At 41.8% G+C, this 12,984-nt stretch overlaps 1 protein-coding gene across 2 annotated transcripts in view; it reads right to left on the bottom strand.

Annotated features, from left to right (window-relative positions):
• The window catches only part of LOC122560735 (protein kinase C beta type), a 298,145-nt gene that overhangs the window by 58,980 nt on the left and 226,181 nt on the right, over positions 1-12,984 (bottom strand). For both annotated transcript variants that reach the window (XM_043711728.2, XM_043711727.2), the window contains exons 6-9: positions 10,198-10,354; positions 6,908-7,042; positions 6,179-6,278; positions 2,375-2,521 (exon numbers count right to left, since the gene is read on the bottom strand). In XM_043711728.2, the coding sequence (XP_043567663.1) occupies positions 2,375-2,521; positions 6,179-6,278; positions 6,908-7,042; positions 10,198-10,354 (539 nt within the window). The remainder of the gene's footprint in view (positions 1-2,374; positions 2,522-6,178; positions 6,279-6,907; positions 7,043-10,197; positions 10,355-12,984) is intronic.

Genomic DNA, 12,984 nt, shown 5'->3' with positions numbered 1-12,984 from the left:
AACACAAATGCAAACTCTTTCCTGGAATACTGAACTGTTCGCACCAATTCTGTGCTGTTTCCCCATACCTACCAATGAGGTTACAGTGGGTGGGAGTGGTTTTATACACTGAGAACACATCAAAAACACAATTTCCCTTTTAACCTTTCCACTGGAACTGAATAGCTGAATATGACTTCTACTAAATAAGAGCTACATATCACACAACCATGCCCTAATGCATCACCACACAATATTACCACTCGACTAAACATGAAACAACCTTACACCAAATGCACAGCAACACGACAGACAACACCTGGTGGCTCAGGACCAAATACAATTCAATAAAGCAGTAAGCCAATGCAGTAACACAACACGACATAATAAAATGTGCACAAAAAAAGTTTTACATACAAAAAGTTGACCACACACTATAGTAGTACAACATAAACACATCAATCTACAACAAAATAACGAGGGCATAGTAGAAGACATTAAAGCCTTGCCAATACCACGTTAACAATGCTGATCCTCATTCACCTCATGTATTCACCTCTCAAAACCTTGGACACTCTCTTGGTTCAGAGTCTTTCCGACTCTCTTCCAGAAAAGGCAGTAGAAGCAGAATCTTTAAATGTTTCTGAGGCACAGATTGATAGACTCTTGGTAAGCAAGAGGGTAAAAGGTCATTGGGTAGGGGTTTATGAGCTTGTGGATTCGTGGTTAGTCGGATCAGCCATGATCTGCACAGTCTAACGATACAGGGTCGGCCATTTCTGACTGAGATGAGGAGAAATTTCTTCAGCCAGAGAGTGGTGACTCTGTGAAACTCGCTGCCAAAAAAAGTGGTTGAAGCCAAAAGTTTGAATGTTTTCATAAAGGAGTTCAACATAGTTCTTATGACTAGAGGGATCAAAAGGGGAGAAAATGGGAACAGGGTACTGAATGGGAATGTGAACCATGATCATATTGAATGCTGGAGAAGGCTTGAAGGGACGAATGGCCAATTCCTGCTCCTAATTTCTATGTTTCTATGAGTTTATTGAATGACAGGTCAGGCTCGGGTTGGGGGTGTGATTTGTAAATATGTTCCCTGTAGTTAATCAGTGAAACTGATGGATCTTTATGATAGTTCTGTGGTCACTTTTATGGATATTAGCTGTTTGTTCCAAATTTATTTAACAACTGAATTTTGGATCATCAGTCCTGGCCTCTGGATGACTAGTTCATGTTCATAATCACTATGTTACTGAACCTCTGTATCCACCCTGGGCAGTGTTCAACGAGTCAATATAAAAGGAATGTGTTTGAATGGAGATTTAGGAGTTGGCCTCGCAGTGTTGGTTGAGACTGGTTCAGGATTCTGCTTTGGGTAGCTACAGCCAAATTAGCATAACGCAATTTATTCTCCTGCTGTGAACAAGACAAGAAATTCTGTCCAGTTTTTGAGTGAAAAAAATTCTGTTACTAATCCTGAAATCAAACAATCTGGATCCCAGTAACTGAATGTTTGTATTGTTTCGTTACAGGAAATCAGTAGGCTGCTTCAGGTGAGAGGCTGGAAGACATGAAAATCTATTTCTATCTGGATCAGCGTGAATAGAATTTTAGAATGGAGAATCCTCACACTCCTTCAGGGCACAGGACTGATTACAAACCACCAATTCTGAGCCATCTGCTTGGAACAACTGCAGTGGATGTGCATGATATACCACAGGCTCAACTCCTGCTCATTCAATTTTGATTTATAGCTCCAGGATGTGGTGAGAGTGTAGTGAATGAAATGACAGATTCCAGCATCTAATTTAGCAGATCTTTCTCTTCATCACCGTGAATACATCAGACAGACTCAGTGAAACACCCTGCAGTGCAATAAAAATAGGCAATGTTCTCACTTACGAAAGCCAGAGACTGCACAAGATTGTTTTCAGGTGTGTTACTGAGTCTCAGCAACTCACCTGCTCGATCAGTGTTACATCTACCTGAGGGTGGAAGGAGAGCCACATGGATCATGGCTGTTATTCTCCATCAAGGAATATCAGCCTCCAATATTGGAGATCAGCCATGTTTCACCCGAGTCAGAAGGTTGCATGGGCAGACCCAGCAGTGCAGCGGGTACTGCCTTTTGGATGAGACTTGATACTAATGCCTGGTCTCCCTTTCAGGTAGGTACAGAAGATACCATGGCATTATTCCGAAGAGCAGCAGTGAGTGCTCCCAATTTCTGACCAAACATTTATTTCCCAATCAGCATCCCTGGGAAATTATATAATTTGGGAAATGTTTTTTCCACTGGGAATGCGTTGAGCAGTTTGTGCTGGTGTATACTGGGAAGGACTGTTTCTCACATACAGCTACACAGACCAAACCGGTGGGGCAGCCCATTTCTTACCTTTCCAAAGCTACCCTTCCCCAGCACCATCAAGAAGTTGAAGTCAGTCAGCTTCATCCGATCCCGATTCCCATTGTTGTCAATTTTGGACCAAGAGCTGGATCTCTTCTCCTCAGCTGCTTTAGAGCCCGGCCCAATCCTGGCTCTCTGCAAATAAAACAAAACAGCAGCTGAGTCGGAAACTGTGGGAGCTGCTCCGTCAGCCTCTAAAGCAGGAGGAGCTACTACGGAGGAGAAGCTGCTGGGGGCGAAGACAGAATGTTTTGAGGGTCCATGGTGGACCTACAGGAATGGATTGCAAAGTTTGAAGCTTAAATGACGGGGGCTACAACATAGCCTCCAAGAGTGGCCACTCAAGCGATACCGGGGAAGGTGAGTACGGTTACACCAGTAGCCGGTGCCAACAGCCTCCCAAGAATAGGAGGCACTGTGGGAAATGGCCAAGGGGTGGGTTTGTGGCATTGGTGGAGAGAGTTTAGTATAGGAGCTTGGGAGACCAGGGTTGGGTGTGGCTGCTGCCCCAGAACCGTGTTGTCGAGAGGTAAGCCTGAGAATCACTGGCTGTGTTGGACGAAGGGAAGCAATTGAAGGTCCTGGGGCTGTGTTCAGGAACAGGGGGGCAGGGGTGGATGTTATAAGGAATGCTGAGGGCACTGGGGACACTGAGAGGGTTTAGACCAAGATACAAGACTGAAGCAACAGTGAAAGGTGGGAAATCATTTTATTGCATACAATAAAGTCATGAGTAAAACAACAGATGCTCCACAACTCAATAAGATTAACATTTTAAAGTGATCCAACCTTCGGTCAGCATCACTCAGCCTAGCTCTCCAATCAATGCAATTTCTATTCTTTGCAGAATTCAAGCAACATAAGCAACATGGTACCCCCCCCCGAGGATTTCAACAGAGCAGGATTCCAGCCTTAACCTCCCACTCCATTATTCTAAATGTAAACACCCAACCGTGATTAGATTCTAGTGTTTAACACACTCCCAGATCTCTGTTATTCTTGATATAAACCCCTTGTTTAGATTTCAGAATCTAAGCCACTCGCAGGTATCTATTATTTCTAAACATAATTTTCACTGGAGTGTTCCCACAAGAATGTGGTTTTAGTGGAGAGTCTGAAAGAGTCGACTGTCAGACTGAAGAATAATGTCCTCAGCCCTAATGAATAAGAGCTTCTGCATTGTCGCAACATTTCTGTCCCTTTGAATTGAGTACAGTCAGTTATCAGCCAGCAGCCAGCAGCAATCATGGTGGCAACACCAGCATAAATGAGGAGTGAAAGGCAGTGAGCACAGCAAATAAAGGTTACTTTGAAGACTGATAGACAGAGATGGGCAATATGTGTGCAGACAGAATTTCAATTAATTGTATAGATAAATGCCGCAGGCTGGACAATCCATTTGTCTGAAGCACTGACAACAGATGCTGCTCCTCTGGGTCATTCATTGGACAAACAGTCAATTGCCAGCATTTTCTTACATTATAAATAACACAGGAAAGAATATTTTTAAAGTACTTGCAACACATGCATTTTGAGAAGACATTACAATTCGGACAGGAGGAATATGCTGGTAATCAAACCTCATTATCCCATGAGTCAGACCATTTAGTATAAATGTTTTGATTTAATCATCAAAATTGCCAAATGTTTCTCTTTCGTATTGCTATTCTATGTAGAAAAAGATTTTCATCAAATTTCTTCAATGAACTAAGGGTGGCACAGTGGCTCAGTGGTTAGCACTGCTGCCTCACAGCACCAGGGACCCGGGTTCGGGCAACTGTGTATGGAGTTTGCACATTCTCCCTGTGTCTGCATGGGTTTCCTCCGGGTGCTCCAGTTTCCTCCCACAGACCAAAGATGTACAGGTTAGGTGAACTGGCCATGCTAAATTGCCCATAGTGTTCAGGGATGTATAGGTTAGGTGCATTAGTCAGGGGTAAATGTAGAGTAATAGGGTAGGGGAATGGGTCTGGGTGGGTTACTCTTCGGAGGGTTGGTATGGACTTGTTGGACCAGATGGCAGGTTTCCACACTGTAGGGATTCTACGATTCTATGAACTCAAAAATTACCAGTTTATTATAACTCAAAACTCTAAAAATGGCAAAACATAATAACACCCAATCTATAATTCAGAATTAGAACTAGATCCCCTTTTAAACTCAACTCGAACATATTCACACAATGCAAAGGATAGAGACTTTGCAGAGATGGTCTTTTGAATAATTTCTCTGATAGCTTCATACATTTACATTCCTCCTAATGTCCATTTGACTCTTCAAAGTGCTAGACCCTTTCAAATTAAATTAGGTTTTTCAAAATGTTTGGGTGTACATCTCCAGAGCTAACTTGTATGCACCCCACCAGGAATAATATTTTTTATTGTGGAATCATCCATAGAAACCTCCTCTGAAACTGATACATAAATTTAATCTGCTCTAGCTGTCACCCTGCTTTACATTAACAGCGCCCAGATTTCCTTCTCAACTGAAATGAAGAATGCTTCATACCCTTTTCTCCACACTTTGATGGGGCATGTACAAATTTAAGCATCTCCTAGCTCGAATCTGGGTTAGAGTAAGCTTTCCCTCCTCGGATCTTTCCGCACGTGATGTTCCTTTTTTTGCCTCCAGTAAATAAAGTCAGTATTCCCTTTTTAATTCCTTCACTTTATTCTTTTCTCTCTTCCAGTTCCAGCCTCTTAAGCCCCATTCCTCCAAAATGCTCCTTTTCTTTCCCTTTCCTCCCTTTGCAGTGCTTCTCTAAATTAACTTTTTTTTTCAGAAATTTCAAATTCTTCTTCTGTGATTTTGAATTCCAATTCAAAGTGCTTTGTTTCTTTCCTCATGCTCAAGCTGCTTTGTCTGTAACTGAATTCCAACCATCGCCAATGATTATTACACAGAGTGTTCTTACTAATCCCAAATAATCTGCCAATTCCTTGATTATCTCAGACTTTCACCTTTAACGCCTTTGTGAATTCTATTATCTTAGTCTTAGTTAAGTCTTGTAAATGAGTCAGGAGTACCTCTTCTACCCGTCGTTAAATTTTAGACATTTCAGTGCCATTCTAGTTTATAAAATGAGAAACCTGGTATCTGTTTTTTCATTACATATCAGTTGTTGTTTTTCAGTATCCAATTACCCATTCTTAGCACAGGGTCCCATTGTTTCTTCCAGATCCAGGTTTTCCAGCAGAAATTCACCTCTTACCTCCCTAAAAGCTTTGTTTGGCAGTCTTTCTAAAATCACTTGCCTTTTTTTGTAATTAGCAGCTGAATCACAGCCCATGTTAAGCTGTTGACTCCATTCCTTGGTAAAAACCTTGTTTAGTCCAGATTGTGTCCAAATTGTCCAATTTCTACATAAATATAGATATGTAATCCCAATAAAGGTCGCTTTTGAAATTTCCTGCTGATCCTCCTAGTCTCCTACATCCTGCACGGTCTCCCTACATATTCATATATTACCCAAGAAATTTGTTGATCGCTAACTATCTCCAACTCTGAACCTTCATCAGGTTTACTGGACATTTGTCTGAGCATCAGTTATAGGCAGCAGTGTAACTAAAGGACACCTGTGGCTTCTATGTAGAGTGAGTTACAGCCTGGAATGTAATTGCCAGATTTGAAATGACTACAAGCTGAATGTTAAGCTTATGCAGTCACTGTATTTTCAATGCATCCAAAGAATGGTCATCTCTTTTTGCCTGTATTAGTTATTCACTGTATGTTGTCTATATGGACACCTTTGTTCAGACATCCTTATAAATATGGCTCTCTTTTGTTACTCACCTCAAACTTCTGCCTCAGTTCCTCGTTTCCTTCAGTGTCCTCTTCAGGTGGCACTGGCACATTGTAATATTCACCTTCCTCCTGGCTCAGCAACTTGTACCTGTGCAACAGGGGATTTATTTTCTCTTTTGGAATTTGGTTGCACCTTTTGGTGTGGCTCCTATCCACCAATCTCAGTTTATAGTTTAAAACATTTCACAAAACGAGTAAAGGCTAATTTCTATCTTGAATATAAACAATTTACTATTAACACTGCATTTCTTGACAGAGCTCTCTGTCTTCAGCATCTGGGGCTAAAGCACAGTTCTTCTTTCTAGCATTAAATGCTTTGTTAACCATTCCACATTCCCCAGGATACAGGGAGCCTGGAGAGCAGCTGCAAAGAAGCTGAACCCAGAGTTCACTGCCAGACTGTAGGATGGAGAACTCAAGGTGAGAGTATTGGGAAAGCAACATCCAACATCGTTGCAAATATATAATCGGAGGTAACACTATTCCAGGTAAGAACAGGATCTGACTGGGTTCTGGCCAGTCGTGTAACCTCTGAAAACTGCCTCCCCCCCCTCAGCTATTTTAACTTACCCAAAACACTAACCCTGTAACCGCGAACCATCATTGCACTGATGTTCTTATAATAACAGCTCAAATGGAGCTTCCTAGATCCTATTCATTTTCAGATCAGACAGAAAGTAACATTATAGTATTTACAAAGGATATTCTTTCACTTACCACCCATTGACCCCAGCCTTCTGCAGCTCTGAGATTCCAAAAGACAGAGATCCCATGAAATCATTCCTTGTGGTTAGATCCCAGTCCCATATTCCAATAGAAAGCCGTCGATCCTTATCAGAATCCTTCAGATTGCTGTTGGTGGAAAATAGACATGAGAACTAAGAGTTACAGGGCAATGGAATCATACAGGGACTAAGGCACTAGAGTAACTAGCATATCGATAGCAAATAGACTAAGCATATAAAAAATAAAAGGGAGGCAAAAGAAAGAACATGGCCAATGAGGGACCAAAAAGGCACTTTACACAGAGGCAGGGAAAAACTGAGATACTGAATGAATACTTTGCAAATGTCTTTACCAAGGAAGAAGACGCTACTCAAGTCACGATGAAAGAGGATGTAATTAATTTGCTGAAAGGAATTAAAGTTGATGAAGGGGTAGTATTTGAAAGGCTGTCCACACTTCAGGTGGGTCAAGACTGGGCAAGTTGTATCCAAAGACACTGAGGGAAGTGAAAATGAAAATTGCAGAGGCAGTAACCCTAACTTTCCAGTTTTCCATTGACTTAAGCACAGCACCAGAGGACTACAAACATGTTACCCCTTTGTCCAAAAAAGGATACAAAGATAAATTCAGCAACTACAACCAGTCAGGTTAATTTTAGTGGAGGGGAAACTTCAACAATAATTTGGGAAAATATGAAGCAGTCACATAAATACATGAATAGATTTCCTGAGGGAAAATTATGTTTAGCTAACTTATCGAAGAGCCAGTGAAGAAGATTGGTGAGAGAGATGCTGTGATGTAATGTACGTGGATGTCCAAAAGGTATTTGATGCCATGTCACACAACAGATATGTGAACATAGTTATAGCTCATGGGATGGAAGGGACAGTAACAACATGAATATGAAATGAGTTTGCAACAGACCACAAATGCAAGGGTTAATCAATGTTTTTGCACTGGAGGAAGGTTTATTGTCAAATTCACCAGGAGTTAATGTTGCTGATATAAATTAATGAAGTAGACCTTGGTGTGAATGGCACAGTTTGAAACTTCAAAACATTCTGAACTATAAGGAGGATATAACTTCAAAGGACATGGGCAAGTGGCTGGAAGGGGCAGACACGAGGCAGATGTAGTTCAATGCAGAAAACTGTGAAGGGCTTCCTGTTGGTAGTAAGAACATGGAGGGACAGTATTATATAAAGGGGACAATTCTAATGGGGCAGCAACAGCAGATGGATCTGGGTGTACATATCCACAAATCGTTGAAGGTTACAAGGCTGGCTGAGATTAATAATGCTTAATAATGCACATTGAGGAGGTGATGGCCTAGCGGTAATGTTGTTTGACTTTTAATCCAAAGACTCAGGTAATGTTCTGGGGACTCAGATTTGAATCCCACCATGGCAAATGGTGGAATCTGAATTCAATAAAAGCCCGGAATTAAATTTCTAATGATGACCATGAATCTATTGTCAATTGTTAGAAAAACCCATCTGGTTCTCTTATGTCCTTTAGGAAGGAAACTGCCATCCTTACCTGGTCAGGCCTATATGTATCTTCAGACCCACAGCAATGTGGTTGATTCTTAACTGCCTTCTGGATAATTAGGGATGGGCAATAAATGCTGGCCTAGCCAGTGATGCCCTCATTCCTGAATGAATTAAAAAATAAATAGTATCCTAGGCTTTATAAATCAGGTAACTGGGTCCAGGAAGAAGGAAGTTATGCTAAATTGGACTCAATTGGAATACTGTGTTCAGTTCTGGGCATTTCACATTAGGAGAGATGTGAAGACATTAAAGAGAGTGTAGGGAAAACTCACGAGTGTGGTTCCTGAAATGAACAACCTCAGTTATAAACATTGGGACTGTTTTCCTTGGAGAAGGGAAATCTGAGGGCAGATTTAATTGAGGCATTGAAATCGAGGGCTCTGGATGGGGTGCAGAAGCTAGTCGCACTAATGAAAAAATTGGGAATGAGAGGGCAAAGATTTAAAGCAAATGGCAAAGGTTGCAAAAATAATGTGGGGAACATGTTTTGTCCAACAGTGAGTGGTTATATGTAGCCTGTGAATGTGTGGGAGCATGGTCAATTGTAGCACTTAAAAGGGAATTCAGGTTGTTATCTGAAAAGGGAGAAGGTGGGGAAATGACACTAAGTGAGATGCTCGCTCGGAGAGCTGTTGCAGACATGACGGATTTAATAGGTTTCCTTTTGCATTGTAACAATTCTATTACTCAATGGTTTGGACCATGAACACAGAACCAGAGCAACGCAGCTTGTAGTGAATAAACCTCCCACAAGACCATATCCATCAAAACCAATAGAAGGCAGATTCTCACCAACAGTATTTGAGGCTGGGTCTTAAAAAAATTAAGCTTGGCTATGGGCATATCTGGCAAACTGGCATTTACTGCCCACTCCAATTGCCCTTCAGAAAGTTGTGACTGGTGCTGTAGAGGATTTAATTGTACCTTTAAGGGATGATTAGTAAACAGCTGTCAATCACTACAGTTCAACACAGGATGGGATGTATTATCGTCACAGTCTTGAATTCAGAAAGTAATAGTAGCAGCTGAGATTAGTCACATGTATGTAGTCTCTGGATTAACATTGTATGTATATACACCTTCAAATGCACACTATATATCTTCAAACTTATCTTCAATTAAAGAATCCACATTATTGTCTTTACAATCCTTGGTGTATGATTGATACGTTTACTTTAAATAGAAGAATATAACAGTCAGTGTCTTCCTCACGTTCTCCAGTCCATCTGGGGAAGGTGTTACCTCAGGGTTGAGAGGGAGAAGGCTTCAAGATTTAGACCAGCAGTGATGAAGGAACCACTAATGTGTCTCCAAGTCAGGCTGATGCTGCTCCTTCTGGGTGTCAGAGCATGCAGTTTAGGGGAGAGCTGCCAAAGATACCCTGGTGAATTTCTATAGTATAATGAGTGGATGGCATCCAGAGAAGTTACAATGTATTGATTTGGAGGAAGGGAATGTTCTAGATGGTGGTTTGGGTTGTCAATCAAATGGACTGATTCAGTTACAGGCAGGTTAACTCAACCCAAAAACAAAAGAAGCTAGCTAAATATCTGGCTAAGATGTGGACTGAGGTTTAGAAAAGTGAGAATATAATTCAGTCAATGTCAGAGCCAACACCATAAACATGATAGAACTGTGCCAACAGCCCTGAGGCCACGTGCTCACACAATGAATTCTCCTGACTTCTAGAGCTTTCTACACAGCTAGGATGGAAGTTTATATCCTTACAATGTGAAAGTCTCATTCCAGATTGGATTCAGGGAGCATTTGATGGTCTTGGTTTTCTGCTTGCTCTCACTTTTAGGATCAGGAATCAGTTTCAGCTTCACATATGGATCTGACAGACCATTGGGATCCATTGGAACCAGGTTCCTAGCCTCCTTCACTGTTAGAAACACAATTTAAAGAGAAAGCAAATAATTTCAAACAGGATATAATTTATAACTATACACTATCAGTATATGGTAGTTCTTTTTATTTCAATAAACATTAACTTTTCACATTAATTTGAAATATTTCCTCTACCATTCACTGACAACAATCAAAGAATCAATGCACAGGATTCAGCATTCCATGTAGCTGTAGAGACTATATTTCTAACTTTCATTTCTCATTATTCTATTATTTGAGATGTCAATGGAGTAATATAGGAGGACATTTAACTAAATATCTACCTCGTGCAGTACTTGAGGTGGGAATGTTTGATGGGACAGTGCCAAAGAAGTTTTATTCTTATCTAATCCGTCTTGTACTTACCAAGAGGTTTGTAGAACTGTTAGACGGAAATGGATTCTGTGTCTAACCTGTACCTGCCCTGGTAATGTTTGATGATTTTGATACTCAGGATTTGAGTTTTGGATTATTGTTTCACTCTTTGTAAAAGGCCTTAGGTGGTTGACATGTAAAGTGTTCTGATCTCCAGTAGCAACATCACTCATTTCAATGAGTACTATAAAAACCACTAAAATAAACACCAAGAGCCTGCGATTAAATATTTTGCGGAATTTAAATAGATACATGATTCCTTGGTTTGATAAAGAACTGCTTGAGACATCAGTTCCCATTTTGTTCTCCAAGTTAAAGTTGAACAACAGTTTAAGGAATGCACATTGCAAAAGAGGTAAATTTAGTATTGAGGTCAAAGGCTTCTCATATATAAACCACCAAACAAGTGGAATGGAATTGTGAGTGAAGAGGTTGAGTGTTCTGATCTTCAGTAGCAGAAAGACAGAGTGAAATCTTGTGACAGTCACACACAAACTCCACTCAAACACATCTCAGCTTGCAGGTACTGTGCTCTTCAGTAAAAATCTAGAACATTTAGAAAGCAGTTCATCACATCTCTCAGGAGTAACCAACACATCTCTCTCATATAGCAAATCAAATGTGCAGCAACTGTTGGATACACTGCCAGGGGGTCAGTGGTGTAGTGGTATAGCGAACAAGGCATCACCTCCATCCCCACCCCCACTCACCTACTGTACTCTATGCTACTTTCTCCCATCCCCACCCTCCTCTCATTTATCTCTCTACTACAGGCACTCTGCCTCTATTCCTGATGAAGGGCTTTTGCCTGAAATGTCGATTTTCCTGCACTTCGGATGCTGCCTGACCTGCTGTGCTTTTCCAGCACCACTCTAATCTAGACTCTGGTATAGCCAACAGACCAGTGACCGACAAACTCAACTAATGTTCTCGGGACGTGGATTCTAATCCTATCATAGCAAATGTTGACTTTTGAATTCAAGTAATAAATCTGCAATTAAAAGCTTGCTGATCGTTATAAGAACCAACTTGGTTTACTAATGCTGTATGTGTGACCCCAGATCTCCAGCAACATGGCTGAAATGTTCTTGGAAATGTATTTAACTGCTACAAGGGTTGATAAAAGGCATGAAACTGGTTGGACCACCAATCATCCACAACAACACTATACAGCTCTATTGACTCTGCAAAGTTTTCCTCAATAACATGTGGGGGCTTGTGACACATTGAGGATAGCTGACCCGACCCCACCCTGCCCCACACACACACACCCCTGGTTAAGCAATAACCTGATATTGTCCATAAGATATGATTCAGCTGAAACAACGATGTCCCAGGCACCACCATTACTATCCCCGGGTCTGTCGTATCAGAATGGCTCCTATGAAGGGCTTATTCCTGAAACGTCGATCCTCCTGTTTCTCGGATGTTGTCTGACCGGCTGTGCTTTTCCAGCGCCACACTTTTCGAATCAAGGTAAATGTGCACATGGATATCTCCTCCTGATTACCATCTAGCATTGCCCCCTCTGATCAGCCAGTTCTCCTCTGTGCTGAACACCACTTGAAGGATGCACTGAGGGTGTTAAGGGCAAGAGAGGGTGGGGCACTTTCATATTCATCATTCAGAAGGGCTCATTACTGACAAAGCTGGTCAGGTCCTAAAGGACGTGGCTGTTAGGATAGGTCTGTGGAAGGTACTGAGGGAACTAATAAGCTTCCTCACCTATTTACTTGTAGTCGATGCGCTTGTCATGACAGTAATGGTAGGAGTGACCATCATATAATCCTTGTGGCGGGGAAGCTCTATGTTCACATTGAGGATACTCTCCCGTGGCTGGAGGGGGGGGGGGGGGGGGGGGGAGGAACTGACCTGCCAGGGGTATTGCCCTCCCTGTCTGCAGGAGGTCATACCAGGAGATGCACCGGGCAGAACTGGAAATGAGCTACCAACCTTGAGATGCTGCAACACTGGATTACCTGCACGCTAAGCTGTGCAGGCCATTTGTGATCCCACAACCAACAGATCAGATCCAAGCTCTACAGCTCAAACACAGTCAGGAATGGGAGCGGATGTTGAAACACCTCACGGAACAAGAGGTAGGTTGACAAATATCTCCATCCTCAATGATGGGAGGGCCTGCCTTTCAGGTCATTCAGTGTGACACACCACATATATTCTCTCCACCCCCTCAGCTCACAAACCCCATTCCTGATGAAGGGCTCTTGCCCGAAACACCGACTCTCCTGC

This window comes from Chiloscyllium plagiosum, unplaced genomic scaffold (genome assembly GCF_037043375.1).
Source record: "Chiloscyllium plagiosum isolate Xiang-an unplaced genomic scaffold, Cpla_swu_hap1 HiC_scaffold_20, whole genome shotgun sequence".
Lineage (NCBI taxonomy): Eukaryota > Metazoa > Chordata > Chondrichthyes > Orectolobiformes > Hemiscylliidae > Chiloscyllium > Chiloscyllium plagiosum.
The sequence above is the reverse complement of the archived record's forward strand: the minus strand, read 5'-3'. Positions and strand labels throughout refer to the sequence as shown.